Source organism: Phoenix dactylifera, chromosome 16 (genome assembly GCF_051530095.1).
Source record: "Phoenix dactylifera cultivar Ajwa chromosome 16, Ajwa_hap1_PhDact_Kaust_v1.1, whole genome shotgun sequence".
Lineage (NCBI taxonomy): Eukaryota > Viridiplantae > Streptophyta > Magnoliopsida > Arecales > Arecaceae > Phoenix > Phoenix dactylifera.
In genome coordinates, this window is record NC_143205.1 from 11,368,077 (window position 1) to 11,384,196 (window position 16,120).

At 39.8% G+C, this 16,120-nt stretch overlaps 1 protein-coding gene across 1 annotated transcript; it reads left to right on the forward strand.

The window, feature by feature from the left end:
* The first annotated feature begins 1,713 nt into the window (after positions 1-1,713).
* LOC103719069 (oligopeptide transporter 7-like) lies at positions 1,714-9,726 on the forward strand. The gene is made up of 7 exons (XM_039114763.3): positions 1,714-2,174; positions 2,264-2,772; positions 2,865-2,962; positions 6,198-6,767; positions 7,636-7,891; positions 7,976-8,158; positions 8,986-9,726. The coding sequence occupies exons 1-7, from the start codon at positions 2,054-2,056 to the stop codon at positions 9,598-9,600; spliced, it is 2,352 nt and encodes a 783-aa protein (XP_038970691.2). The 5' UTR covers positions 1,714-2,053; the 3' UTR covers positions 9,601-9,726.
* Positions 9,727-16,120: the final 6,394 nt, after the last annotated feature.

Below are 16,120 nucleotides of genomic sequence, written 5' to 3' on the forward strand. Positions count from 1 at the left end.
TAATATACTAATATAAGTTTGATGAGTTTTCATAATTAAGTTATGGGTAATTACAACCTCTGGCTATATTATCCTCCTACATATATGTCTATATATGTATAAGAAATTAAGTGAAAACATGATGGCAATTTGCTAATGTATATAAAGTGAAAGAAAGTGAATAGGCTATTATCCCTACAAAGGAGTATGACATTTGGACTCTAGATTTCAGTACTTGGAAGTAAAAGGAAAGCTTCTATGTGCTTGGGCTTGGGCCCACTAATGCTAGGCCGGCAAGTTACACTCAATGACCTCCTATGTGTTGCCCAATAGATGGGAGGAGGAACCCTTCATATGCATGAAATAGATGCCCAATAGCATAAAAGCGTCCAAAAATGCCTATGTTTTCGAAAGCTCCTTGACGTTGACTGCACATTTCTGAAAAGGAGACGAAATAATGGTCCAATAAGCAATCATGCAAGGAAAAGTTACTCATTCAAATTTGGCTTAGAATTTATTTGTTCACTATCTCTTTGTGAGTTATTCACATGAATAATGCTCTGTTTATGTGTGTCTAATGTATGCTCTACCTTCATTAACGGAGATGAAAAATGCCTGTAAAAGTTCTAAACTCAACAAAAATAACCATTCTGTCGATGTTCTTTGTTTTCAATGGTCAAACAGTTTGGCCATGGCTAATTATAAGCGTGTTCGGTTAATCTTTCTGTTTAATTTTAAAATATTTTGTATTCTAATTTAATTCATCCAATTTCCTAAAAAAAATATAATCAACCTAGAAGAAGAAAATATAGATATTTTATTAGAAAAATTGAGGAAAACAAAAGAACATAGAGGTGATCAAAGAAAAATCCCCATGATATTCCTAAGGAAGACAAGAGGGCAAGAATCCACATGATTTACTTTGTTTATGTGACCTTGAAACCATTCAGTATTTAAATATATGCATATACATGTATCCCATGTAACACCAACATAACTACCTCATTAACTAGTAGCGATATTACTTGGCCATAGCAAATTGCTAGACTCAAGGTTTCAAAGAATCTGGCTCCTCCATGTTTAGCATCCCCTTTTATTCAAAGAAAATAGTATCTCCTTTTAATTGAAAAAGGACAGAACCTCTCTCATTGTTATCTATGCTTAATGGCGTTTAAGATAAATATGTCGATCGCACAAAACTCCTCATCACTTTAATTACACAATTAAGGAATTTAATGTCAGTCCAAATAACCTTGCAAGAAATATTAGCCATCCAAATTTAGCACAACTATAATTAGTTGCCTACTTGACGCTTATATTTTGTAATAATAGTTCTTTAACAGAGATTAAACATCCATATACACTTAAACAACAATTAAATAGATCGCCAGTGGATAACATGCAACCCCCCAAATGTAATTCTCATGATATAGTTTTCAATTATTTACAACAATCAAATGATCCGGCCATGTCGTGGGTATAGTCATGTATCTTTCAAGGTACACCAAGAATTATGGAAATGAAGAAATGGATATGAGAGGTGATCAAATTTCAAAGGAAAGAAAAACCCTTACGACATCAACCACTGAATCATATCTTGCACAAATCTCAAATCATTGCAAATTTTATTTCATCTATCTGCACAAATATGGAACTAGGCATTGAATGATCCAAGATGGTGAATCAGCCTTTCATGCGAAAGATATAACCCGAACCGCATTCCTGTAATTGGATATTGATCATGAAATTTTGAGCTATATGTGCAACTCTCCGGCATTCAATCATAATGGAGGTTGATCTTAAATAAAAAAAGAAAATCATTTCAAATTTTGTGCATAAAAAGTTTCAATGCGCCTTCCTACCATATGGATTGCAGAGAATCTGCTGCCTAGTTTTGACAAATATCTACAGTCAAGATTGCGTAATCCCTCCTCGTAGCCTTCCATCTTCCTTGTTTCTACACCATAGAAAGAAAAATACCGATAATGATAGAAAAAGAAACCAGTTAAAAAAAGACAAGACCCTCGTCCCCATTCCTTCCCGTCTCTCTCTTGCTCTCTTTACTGCCTATACCATGCATTCAAAAACTCATAAGAATCACAAGAACAGATTCAGCAACATGGATTCCCCCCGCCAGGAAGAAGAAGAAGAAGAAGAAGAAGAAGAGAAGCAGAAAGAAATCACCACCCCTCTCCGTAAGCCCATGATCGACATTTCCTTCCCTTCCTCTCCCACTCATCTCTTCTCATCACCTCTAACCTCCTCCTTCCCTTTGAGCGAGCAGTTCACGCCGACCCCTCAGCCTCGACATCATCGTCATCTCCCCCGCCGCAAGCAGCTGACGATGCCGAGGAGGAGGAGGAGGAGAATTCGCCGATCGAGCAGGTGGCTCTCACCGTGCCGGTGGGCGACGACCCGTCCGTTCCCGTGCTGACGTTCCGCATGTGGGTTCTCGGCACGATCTCCTGCGCGCTGCTGTCCTTCCTGAACCAGTTCTTCTGGTACCGGAAGGAGCCGCTCTCGATCACCTCCATCTCGGCCCAGATCGCGGTGGTGCCGCTGGGCCACCTGATGGCTCGGACGATAACCGACCGTGTTTTCTTCAAGGGGAGGCGCTGGGAGTTCACGCTCAATCCGGGGCCGTTCAACATAAAAGAGCACGTATTGATCACCATCTTCGCCAACTCCGGCGCCGGCAGCGTCTACGCCATTCATGTCGTCACCGCCGTCAAGATCTTCTACCGCCAGCACATCACCTTCTTCGTCTCCCTCCTCGTCGTCCTCACCACCCAGGTCTCCTTTATCTTTCTATCATTTTTTCTCATTCTTTTAAAATTACATCATACGTTTTTCATTAAAAAAAATGATGTGGTTGTTCGAAAAAGGTGTTGGGGTTTGGGTGGGCGGGAATATTCCGGCGATATCTGGTGGAGCCGGCGGCGATGTGGTGGCCGTACAACCTGGTCCAGGTCTCGCTGTTCAGGTAAGGGGATTAGCGTTTCACCCATTTCTCATTCCCGGCCAGGAATCCTTCTGTTTCGGTGGGGTTCGGGTTGTATCTTTCGCGCGAAAGAATGGTCGATCTTCTTTCACGACGTCGCCCGTTGGATCGCTCTCCGCAGAGCACTTCGAACTCTCTTTCATCCGCCTGCGCAGCTCTCGAAGCCACCATTTGCGAAATCTAATGGTGGATTCGCGCGAAGGGAGGTGAATCCTTCTTTTGCGCGTAGATACGGCGCTGTACCGTTTCTGTGTTGGTTGGTTCGACACGTTTAATGGCTGAGCCACGGTTAGGTTGGAAATTAGCTGGCAGTGATGGTTACGTTTGGTGGGGCCCGAGTGTATTTTTATTTATTGGATCCGAAAAATCTTTTATAGGAAAGGGATGGGTGTCCTGTCATGAGGACGTGCCTTACCTTATTGGGTTTTCTTTTTTTTTTCTAAAAAAAATACTGATAAATTGTCGACCATGTCAATTGTCAAATAGCTATTCGGGAATTTTTTATTTTCTAATTTTTATGTATATATTTATACCAGTAGTATATAATCCATTTGTCTTATCAATATATATATAATAATTTTAAAATGATGATGTCGTCATTATTTATCTTAAAGAAAAGTATGCATATATTATGTGTCATCCAAAAATCTAACAATATACAAAAATACTTGAAAAAAAATATTCTCTTTCTATAAATCCACCATTAGATTTCAAAATGAGTGGTTTAAAGTTCACGTAGCGGATTATAAATCAATTTTGAGTATGTGGAGGTTTGTGTGGTGCTTAATCCAACGATAGACATTGCAAAAAAAAAAAATATATTTTTTTTTGTGCTAAGAGATACAAGCCTAACATATTGTTTAGAGCTTTTTCACGGTATTTTTTTCTTTTTTTTTTCTTTTTTGTAAGTGCGAACTTTGATTTTGTTTGCCAATTTTGATTCTACCACGCGTGCTTAAAATTTTGCAGAGAGACTATTTGATTTAATTTCCAACATCCGCTTTTCAAACGCTAGAATCAAATGCCCTTCCTCCCAAGGAAAGGGCTCTAGATGTCAATGATAGGACAAGAATCTGGCATTTTTATAAACAGAGAATTGCTACGTGGACCAGTGCGTACCTGGAATGAGCTCAGAACTGGGTCGTGAAGCCCATGGGAGACTCTTTGATTTCAATTCAGAGCTCTAATATCTATTTTTAACTCCCGGCAGCCCACAAAAATCCCGGTTGCGAAGGCATTATTGTTTATAAAAAATTGGTATACAACAACTGCCTACCTGTGCCTAAACATCTTCCAAGGAGTAGGGTGTCATTGACTTATTTATTTATGGACAAGGCAGCAGTTTTCATGAGCTGTCTTCTCTTGTTTTATCCCAATGATATTTATTTAAGGCTTTTGCATGGTGATTGGTGATCCTGCGTTTCACGCGTAGAGAAGAATCCAACTTTCAAATAACCAAGCTTTTGCTGCAAGAATTTCTAATTTATGAAATTAAATTATAAATAATTTTCAAACAAGAAGGATGCTAAAATAATGAACAAGTCTTTGCAAGACAAGATTAGCTCTATGAAATTTTTGCCTTCAATAGCCTCCATACCAGCCCACACATAGCTGCTAACATCTACCTGTTATTATTTATGCGTTAACTCTAATAAGAAAAATGTTTTTGCTTTATCATGGTTCTGAAAAAAATTCTGATGTTTGATACTGAGTATGGTGATGACCTTGCTAAAGGGCCTAGATCACCATATATGGAGACTGCAATGAAGGAGTGAATGGCACAACCGGTCAACCTAAACACCTTCCTTCTGAAGCCTTTTAGAGCCACGGTTCGCTTACGTAGTGTCGGAATCAATTCAATCAAGGAGTGTCATTGAATCATACGAGTTGAATCAGAATACAATGTTTAATGATTCGTTTGATTGGGCTTTGAGTGTTTGAAAATCAGAAAATACGTAAGTAATTAGTTTAGGAGAATATCGATTATAGTGGGTTGGGTTTAACTGAGTGCAATCAATTATTTGTGAAGTTAGACTAGGCTTGGATTCGATATTTTGTTAGCCAGATTGAGCTTAGGCTGGTTCTTATTTGACCAACCCGCAGTCCTACTCCTTGTAATCTTGACTGCCAAAAACACATTGTTTTAATTATTTGAATTCAGTTTGTCTTCTTCTTTCATGATTTCTAGAAATTGAACATGTTTTATCACCTATACATCAAGCGAGCCATAAAGCAATAATACAACAAAAACTTTTTCTTAATCTATGGTTCAGAGTTATTGAAAATTCTTGAGTTTCAAATATATATGTTTTAAGATATGTAGACTAAAACTAGCAGTGTGTATTGATTTTGGATGGTTCGCTGCCTACAGCAAACATAAAAGCATTATTGAAAGCACTTTTTAAAAGCTCGATGATCCAACTTAAGGAATGATCAAACAGTATCGGATCTATAAGATTACTGGTTGGATCGCTTATCGGATCGCTTATTGAGGAAACAATTCAATCAAAAACTCAATCAAAGTTTCAGAAATATCTCTATAAAAATATTCAATTTATTTGCATGCACTTAAAATTATATAATCATTATTTTATTATATATATATTTATAATATGTAGTTGTCATATGTTTAAATATGATATTGTATATTTATGTTACTAAGATATTCTATTATGTATTTGATTAATTGACTTGCAAGTTAGTTCATCCAAGTCACCAATCCACTCGGATCACGGGTAAACTGGTTTCCATTATTTTAAATACTGATTTAAAAGATAATATATCAGCCTTTTAGGTAAGTAGCTTGTAGTTCAGGAATTGAAGTTTAATATCATATAAGCTGAAAGCTGGAAAAGTTTTGAAGAAAAAAAAATTCCAAAAATGCTTAGATCTTAATCAACATATAACAACTAGAATATCGGTTGATGTAGTAATTAAAAAAAACTTAAATTTGTGTATAGATCTTGATTTTAATATTTTGAAATAACGTTTAAGATAACACTGACAGAAACTTATATGGCATCAATCTGAATAAATCACCTTACATATGCCGATATTACAAAGGCCAAGAATGCTTTGTATTGATATCTTTGCTAGATTTGAAATTCTTCTCAGAAAAAAAAATCAACTCACAGGAATCTCAAATCTGATTTAGACTTGCTACATGCATATATACATCATTTGGCTGACTACATTTTTATTGAACTTTGTTGTGCAGGGCACTCCACGAGAAGGAAGCGCGGCCTAAGCATGGCCTGACCCGTAACCAGTTCTTCATGGTAGCCTTTATCTGTAGCTTTGGCTACTACGTGTTCCCGGGCTACCTCTTCTCCATGCTAACCTCCCTCTCTTGGATCTGCTGGATCTTCCCTCGCTCCATCCTTGCCCAGCAGCTCGGCTCCGGCCTCTACGGCCTCGGCATCGGAGCCATCGGCCTCGACTGGTCCACCATCTCCTCGTACCTCGGCAGCCCCCTGGCCAGCCCCTGGTTCGCCACCGCCAACGTCGCCGCCGGGTTTGTTCTCATTATGTATGTCATCACCCCCACCGCCTACTGGCTCAACCTCTACAAGGCCAAGACCTTCCCCATTTTCTCTGACGGTCTCTTCAGCTCGACCGGCCAGAGCTACAACATCTCCAGCATTATAGACTCTAACTTTCACCTCGACGTCGACGCCTACGAGAAGGAAGGCCCTCTCTATCTGAGCACCTTCTTCGCAGTGACTTATGGTGTAGGCTTCGCTTCTCTCACAGCTATTGTCTCTCATGTTCTCCTCTTCCATGGCAGGTAACTAACGGAAACTCTTTTCGCTTTTAGAACTGGACTGCGTACGTGCATTAATCAGCTGCCTTTTCGTTGATGCAATTTATGTCGCAAGCGCTTTTTTCTTTTTTTTTTTTCATGACCTCGCTTTGTTGCCTTCACACATTTGTGAAATGAAACAAAGTGCGGAGTCATTTGCAACTCTAGCTGCTGAGCCATAGCAAAGATGCTGCAACATATATTTAATCCTATCCCATGAAGATCTTAGGTACTTATATAGTACTAAAAAATCTAAATAATATCTTCTGACTAGCCCTCTTAGGTGAGATCATTGATTGCGATAGAACGGATCCAGAGCATGATTTATATGGATTAAGGGACGCTGTAGGATAGACTTATTCACCACAAACTGATTATGGTATTTATAAGTGGACTTATGGTGCTTATAATTGAATTTGAATTAATTTGATTCTGATTATTTGTGCAGACATATATTTGGTTCCACATCGGTTATTCGCTAGAGAGATCTTGAGTACTTATATAAAACTAAAAAATCCAAATGATACTTTCTATCTAATCTTTTTAGGTGAAGTCTACAGTTGTGACAGGCTTAGAGCTTTTGAGGATTTATTAGGGTTACACTAGGCAAAGTAGCTTTAGCTCTAGCTTTATCCAGCCCTAGGATATACACAGGAACTTCATTTGTTAGCAATCAAACAATATCTTGGTCAAAGCTACCCAAAAAAAAAAAAAAAATCATTGATGCTTTTGTAAAGACGAGTGCTTAAAATTTAGTAAAGTCAGAATATACATTTGAGGGGAAAATTAGGTAACCATTGGATCTAGCTGTATGGAAATGAATCTTAACCAAGTTGTTGATGGGGTGTTGCAGAGAAATATGGCAAATGAGCAAGTCGGCGTTCCAAGAGAAGAAGATGGATGTGCATACGAGGCTCATGCGCCAATATAAGCAAGTTCCGCAGTGGTGGTTCATCTGCATCCTCGTCGCCAATGTCGCTCTGACCATCTTTGCATGCGAGTACTACATCGATCAACTCCAATTGCCATGGTGGGGTGTCTTGCTGGCTTGTGGCCTCGCCATTTTCTTCACTCTCCCCATTGGAATCATCACAGCCACAACCAACCAGGTATCTGCAAGCTGGTTGTCTTTGTGAAATGTCCATCTAAATTGCTGAATTGAACTTTGAATTGCTTCTTCTGCTGCAAAACAGACACCAGGTTTAAACATCATCACAGAGTATATCATGGGATACTTGTATCCAGGCAGGCCGGTTGCAAACATGTGCTTCAAGGTATATGGTTACATCAGCATGACACAGGCCTTGACATTTTTGCAAGACTTCAAGCTGGGGCACTACATGAAGATCCCACCCAGAACAATGTTCATGGCTCAGGTTAGTTTCCCTTTCTAGTTTGTGTAATAATTACCACCTTGTGAACTAAAATGTGGGTATATATGCCTTGGAAAAACAACATTCATAACCCTTTTTCCTCATAAAAAAAACTCATAAGCTTAGGAATCAAAAGCATGTTGATCCAACATAAACACCACTTAACAATATACAGCGAAGCTAGATGTCCATATTTTTGAGATCAATATATGAGTTCTCTATTTATGCTTACAGTAGTTTGCCACATAGTTTCCAACTATTCCAATAAAAGATTGAATACCAGAGCAGCTACAACTCAACCTTCAAATGCTGCATAGCCATATCCAGTAGATGGCAGTAGCTGCAGTAGACAATGGTTAAAATGTCTCTAGGGACTTCTCTATCAGTCAGAAGCACAAGAATTCTCGTTTAATTATGACTGATTCTTCTCATAGGAATCCTGATTAATTCTCTACATGCAAAAAAAAAATAAGGTGATGTATTGCATGCTACAAGCATCAGTATGAAAACAGTATGAAGTGCTTCCTAGATCATTCTCCTTATATTCAACCCAGTAATTGTTCCTAGCTCTCCAAAATGACACCCTTGGTTCTACTTCTACCCATATTGCCATCAAGAAGTTGCTTTTAAGCTGTATGATATCATATTTACTCTCTCTGCTCAAAAAATCAATTTTACAATTGAATTTTCGGAAGTATGCACCAATTAAAGCAAGACTTATTTCCATTTACTATCAACATACATTCAGTTGGGTTAGCTTTTCTCTACCTTTCACATGCGAAAGCATTCACATCTCCCATAGCAATTTAACTGAGTCAAAACAATGGCAGGTGGTAGGTACTCTAATTGCTGCAATTGTCTATCTTGGAACTGCATGGTGGCTCATGGACACCATCCCCAACATCTGCGACACGGAGCTTCTATCCTCGGACAGCCCGTGGACCTGCCCATCTGACCATGTGTTCTTTGATGCCTCTGTCATATGGGGTCTCATTGGCCCCCGCCGGATCTTCGGAGACCTTGGTACCTACTCAGCCATCAACTGGTTCTTCCTGGCCGGGGCCATTGCGCCTCTTCTCATTTGGCTCGCCCATAAGGCCTTCCCAAAGAAGCAGTGGATAAGTCTCATCAACATGCCTGTACTGATTGGTGCCACCCACAAGATGCCTCCAGCCACAGCCGCTAACTACGCTACCTGGATCATTGTTGGCTTCTTGTCGGGCTTTGTAGTTTATAGGTACCGGCGTGATTGGTGGCAGCGGCATAACTATGTGCTTTCGGGTGCTCTGGATTCTGGGCTAGCATTCATGGCAGTCTTGCTGTATCTGTGCCTGGGGCTGGAGGATGTCAGCCTGAATTGGTGGGGAAATGACCTGGATGGTTGCTCCCTGGCTTCTTGCCCCACTGCAAAGGGTGTTGTAGTTGATGGCTGCCCGGTTTTCTGATCATAGGTTGCAGTTTAAATTACTTGTCTTTTATTGGTAGAACGTCGATTCACATGCTAGTGAAAATACAACAAGATCAACGAAGAAACTATATAAACTGTCTGCACTTTACACAAAAATGAAAAAGTCTTTAAGGATTTTTCTATCTTCCCACACCTAAACTTGCAGGACTTCTCAGAGGATGGATCTCTGCCGCCCAGAATACAGATAGTTTGTAATATAACCATGTTTTAAAGCAGCAGCATATCTCAAGCCTAACCTGAAAGCTGCAGTGAATACGATTCAAGAAACGAAAAAAGGAAACATTTCGAAAAGAAATAATTGTAATCGTGTATACTAATTTTCAGGACAATAGATCGAAGTACAGATGGAATGATTGGCAAGTATGAAGAGGCCCTAATGCCATCTTTCTTGATACGATTCTTTCAGTGGTTGGTTAAAAAAGGAAAGTTAATATAAATAGAAATTATGAAATATATACTGCTGATTCTGAAAGCTCGAGACTATAAAACACAAAGAAACAAACATTAGAGAATGAAATAGTTCATGAAAATCTGACAGGGTCATATTTCCTAACAGTCAGCGCTAGAAGAATAATGAATATGCTGAGTGCAGAAAGGCACCATCTTTTTCTCAAATGAAGGAATGGTTCTGTCATTAATTACTACAGAAAAGGGTAACTGTGAATATAAACAAAGAAAAAAATATTGCGGTTAAGAAATGTAGATTATTGTTGCCCAGAGATGGTCACCCAAGAGGGGGGTGAATTGGGTGTTTTAAAAGCTTTTGACTAATTAAAAATAAAACACACGAATATATGCACTAAAGTAAAGAAGGAGGAATAAGAAAGGTCAATCGCAAACACAAGGTTTTATAGTGGTTCGGAGCTTCCACTGCTCCTACATCCACTCCCCAAACCACCTTTGGGAATTTCCACTATAATCCAAGATTACAGTACGGTAGTTTTGCGAGTTCACTACCCAACTCGTTGTTTTACACCGGGCTCACAACAAACCCTAAAACCCCCAATTTCACTTAGGCTTGGGACGCCTTTCTCTTGTTCCAAGTCCCTTGACTGGAACAAGCACCACAATGAAAGAGTTTACAAAGGAAAAGTAAAGCTCTAAAAAGCAAATATGACAATTATGAACAATAGAACCCGGAAGAATCCTTTTGCCGTTGGAAGCGTGAGAAATGTTGATTCTTCCGATGTGGACCGCGTAGGGTTGAGTGTGAGCTTTGAATCCCGAGCGTACGAGAGAGGTTGAGCTTGAAATCACTTGGGAAGCTTGAAAATACTTGATTTCTTCACTTGAATGCACTCACTCCCTTGAACTTTTCTTTCTTACTTTTCTCTTGAATAATCTAGCTTTGGGTTGGTGAAGAGTTGTTGAGAAGCACTTAAGAAGTCCCTTTTATAGCCCAAAAAAGCAAATATAGCCGTTAGAGACAAAGTAAAAAGGATTTGAAATTCAAACCAAACCTGAAAAGCTGTCAGTCGCGTCCCAGGCGCTCCGGGGACGTCTCCGCTTCAACGAGAGACGTCTCGGCTACAAGATTTTACTTTTTACGTTGTCTGGGGTCGACTCGGCACTTTAAGGGGACGTCTCGGCTTGTTTGTACGTTTTGAATAGGGACGACTCTGCTGCTTTGGGGACGACTCCGCTTCTTTATCTCTGAAAAACATGTCCTCTGGAATTCCCTGAGAGAGTCGACTCCGCTCCTTCAGGGGACGTCTCGGCTTGTTTGCACTTTATGCATGGGGACGACTCCGCTGTCTCAGGGTCGACTCCGCTTCCTTATCACCGAAAAAACCATTCTCTGGAAAACCCTGAGAGAGCCGTCTCCGCTATCTTGGGGACGACTCGGGAAGTCTCCTTTTTACTTGCGGGGACGACTCCGCGTACAGTGGGGACGTCTCGCGCATATCTCTTGAAAATCGCCTTTCTGCCGCCACTGAGAGAGTCGACTCCGCTAGCGCGGGGACGACTCGGCAGGTGCCGGGGACGTCTCCAAGTGTCCCAGTTCTTCCTGTTTGTGCCAGAGACGTCTCTGAAACTATCCGGAGACGTCTCGGCTGTCCCTGATCTGTTTTCTTTAACTCAAAATATTCTTCAATAAATTCATAAAAATTATGGAAACTTGCCTAGACATTTCTTAACAATATTCTCAATTAATCACATAAATTCCTCAATTAAATTGTTAAGATAAATGGAATTATACTCTAGTGTTTTGTATTCATCAAAATCCATTAGGGGGTCAACAATCTCCCCCTTTTTGATGATGACAAAACACTGAGTATATACAAAAATTTGAAGTTTAAACATATACACAGTATTTGATCAGATGTACAAGTATAATGTTTTGATTAGAGCTAGATACAGTGTGCATAATTGCATGGGATTGAACTTTATAGCTCTTAAGCAATTTTAGCATATCAACTGAATTTGAATCAAGTTAAAATGAAATATTGATGCTGAATTTGAATCAAGTCAATATTCTTCAATTTTATCTTTTCTAAATCAACTTTGGAGTATGATTATAAATTTTGCATTCCATATTCAATATCCATATTGGTTCTTTCTATATATCTACTCCCCCTTTCAATTATATCTACTCCCCCTTTCAATATCTCCATATTCAATATCTACTCCCCCTTTTTGTCATCAACAATGAAGGGGACAAATTATCATTAGGTGCTTAAAACTCAATTCATAGTATAATATAATTAACCACTCAAGGATATTCAAGTTATCTTTATTAAAGAGTTCAGCATTCATTTTACTCCCCCTTTGATATTCAGGTTGTGCTCCCCCTGTTTCATATGCTTTGATAAGTTGTGCCAAATTTGAATACATAATGTATGTTATGAGATTCTTATGACACATCAAGAGGCACATTCATATTTACATATACAGAGTTGGAAATGTACACAGGGTTGCAAAAGAAATTGTATGTCATTCATATGTCATTGTAAATCTTCGAAGTCAGTACATAGTCAAAAGAAGAAATCATTACAAGTATTGATTTCTAATACAAAAAGTGTTTCAAAACAGCCTAGGATTTACAAAAAGAAGAGCCTGCAAAATGTCCCTCATCGGCGACGTTGCTCATGGGCCCTACCAGCTGTATTTTGTTCATAAACCTTACAAGCTGCATCTATGAATGCATTGATGGAATCCATGAGGGTCTTAAATTGATCTCCCTGTGACTTGTGGAAACCTGCCACAAGTGCTTCAAACTCTATGGTTGCCATTTCAATTCTTCCTCTGAGTTGGGCAACCAAGGTGCCCACGTTGCCATCTGGTTTTGTCAGCTCTTTGAGACTCTTGGAAATGCTCCTCAAGCTGTCCTTGAGCTCTATTGATCTGATGGTTTGGGTGGCACCCACACCCATTATTTCTTGTGTTGTAGCTTCAATTTGACTTCTAATATCCTTCATCTCTTGTAGAAGCCCTTCATGTGAAGCTCTGATGGGGGCCAACTCTGTAGAAATCATGGATCTCATCTCCTCCCTCATCTGCTGGCAAATGGCAGATGCTAAGGTGCGCATCTGATCCTCTGACAGGAAGGAGGGCCCACTAACTGGAGGAGGTGGTGGCATGGATGTGGAAGGTCCAGCTGAGCTGGAGGGTATATCAGGGATATCCAAGTGGCTAGGTGGAGGAGAGTGATGGTCAGACTCATGATGTGGGTTCTCGGGCTCTAGCATTTGGGCTTTTCTCTTTGGTACCTTCACCCACGACCCATCTATCTTATGAAATTCTATTCTTCTCATTGTGCCCTCATTATAATAGTCGGTGTTTCTCAAGGGCTTTGCAGGTTCATTTGTTGGAATGGGAACTTTGAAGTGTTTGAAAACTAAGGTAAAGATCATGCCGTAGGGTAAACTAAACCTAGAATACCTATGACATAGGGCAATGTAGTTTAGCATAAGTCTAGGGAGGTTTAGGGGTATCCCTAGTAGGATATGGTGCATTATAACTAAATCTCGCTCCGAAACAAAATCGAAGCGACCGGTTTTGGGAAATAGGACCCGGTTGACAATACTTAAAAGAAGTCTCATCTCTGCATTTAGGTCCTGGGAATTGACAACATCAAGAGGGCCGCAGTCCTCTCTTCCTAAAAGTAGATTTAGGGCTGATTCCCTTTGGGGATGTGAGGTTGGAGCCTCACCGTCCTTAGGGATTTGTAAGACAGTGGATAGGACATCTTCATTGACTTCTACTAATGTCCCTCGGACATATGCAGTGTACCCTATGTCCCCTAAGGCCATATTGCTAAAAAGTTCTCTAACTAGGCCGGGGTAGGTCGAGGTATTGAGGGTACAAAAGTGCTCCCACCCTTGGGCTCGGAGTCTCTCTCCAATAGAGAACCCCTCATGATCTAAAAATGAGAAATCTATGTACCTTCCGGTCGTGACTGTGCGATTTGCACAGGAAATAGTCGTGGTTGGCGGAGCAACCGGAGGAGACGGCGCGGAGGGTTCTTCCCGCCGTTCCTCACCGTCGGCCGCTGCCCTAGGTCGCCTTCCACGGGTCGTCCTAGCCTTCTTTGGTGCCATGGATGCTAGGGTTTGTGATGGAGAGCAAACGGAGGCTAGGGTTTGAGGTGGAGAGCAAATGGAGGCTAGGGTTTTTCGTTTTGGTCGGGGATGAAGGAGAAAGCTCGGGTCGGCTCGAGCTATTTCGACCTATTTTAAAAGCCCTCATTCGGTCCCCGAGACGTCTCCACGACTAAGGCGAGACGTCTCCCCTGGGGGACGTCTCTGCGATTTGCCAGAGACGTCTCCGGCACTGAAAAATTTCAGACTAAATTCTATCTTCTCCCAATTTTTGCTTAATCACCCTAATCAACATGATCTCTTTTGATAAACTTAGAGTGAATTTGTTTGTGATCCTCCCCCTTAATGATACATCCTATAATAATTTGATAATAATTTTTGAATTATTAATATTGAAATGAGGAATGTTTGACCAAATTTCGAATACCTATGAAATAAGCTCTGAAAATATCTCCATGAAGAGTCCAAGGGAGGGTAACCATCCTCCGGAAAGTCAAACAGTTCGTCATTTAGCTTACATGAATTCATGTTTTCACTTATGTTTACCTTGAGGTTGATTACTAGTTTGCGCAGCAAAACAATGCAATACAAGTTCAATTCATTTGCTAGGATCATACAAGCTCAAAGCATTCCTTAAGAAGTTGAATCTTTCTTTACAAAGGGGCTTTGTAAAGATATCAGCCAATTGATTTTCAGTACATACATATTCAATCATCACATCATTTTTCAGTACATGATCCCTAATAAAGTGATGCCTAATCTCTATATGCTTTGACTTAGAGTGTTGGACAGGATTTTTTGTTAAATTAATTGCACTTGTATTATCACATTTAATTGGTATATTATCCATTTTGATACCGAAATCTTCAAGTTGTTGCTTAATCCAAAGAACTTGGGCACAACAGCTTCCAGCTGCAATGTACTCAGCCTCAGCTGTGGACAAGGCAACTGAATTTTGTTTCTTGCTAAACCAAGAAACCAAATTGGCACCCAAGAATTGACATGTGCCACTTGTGCTTTTTCTGTCGAGTTTGCACCCAGCAAAATCAGCATCGGAATAAGCAATTAAATTTATGTCAGATTGTTTAGAATACCATAAGCCTACATTAGATGTCCCTACTAGATATCTAAAAATTCTCTTAACAGCTTGCAAGTGTGATTCCTTAGGACATGCTTGGTATCTAGCACACATACAAACACTGAATAATATATCTGGTCTACTAGCAGTAAGGTAAAGTAGAGATCCTATCATACCTCTGTACAATTTGCAGTCTATACTTTTACCTTTTTCATCTTTGTCAAGCTTGCAACTTGAGCCCATGGGTGTGCTGATTTCCTTTGCATCCTTCATCTTGAATTTTTCCAACATTTCCTTGATGTATTTGGACTGACTGATGAAGATGCCCTCCTCTGATTGTTTTATTTGTAGCCCAAGGAAGAAGTTGAGCTCACCCATCATGCTCATTTCAAATTCTCCCTGCATAAGCTTGGCAAACTCTTGACAAAGACTGTCATTAGTAGCACCAAAAATTATATCATCCACATAAATTTATACAAGCAATAAGTCATTTTTTTTCTTTTAATAAAGAGGGTTTTGTCTACATTTCCTCTCTTAAATTTGTTTTCAATTAGGAAATTACTTAATCTTTCATACCATGCCCTAGGGGCTTGCTTAAGGCCATACAATGCTTTATGCAATTTATACACATAATCTGGATGTAAGTGATTTTCAAAACCTGGAGGTTGTCCTACATAAACTTCCTCCATTATATAACCATTTAAAAATGCACTTTTTACATCCATTTGATAGAGTTTAAAATCCATGAAGCATGCATATGCTAAAAGTAGTCTAATAGCCTCTAACCTAGCAACAGGAGCAAAAGTTTCATCAAAATCTATTCCTTCCTCCTGATTATATCCTTTGGCCACTAGCCTAGCTTTGTTTCTTATTACTAT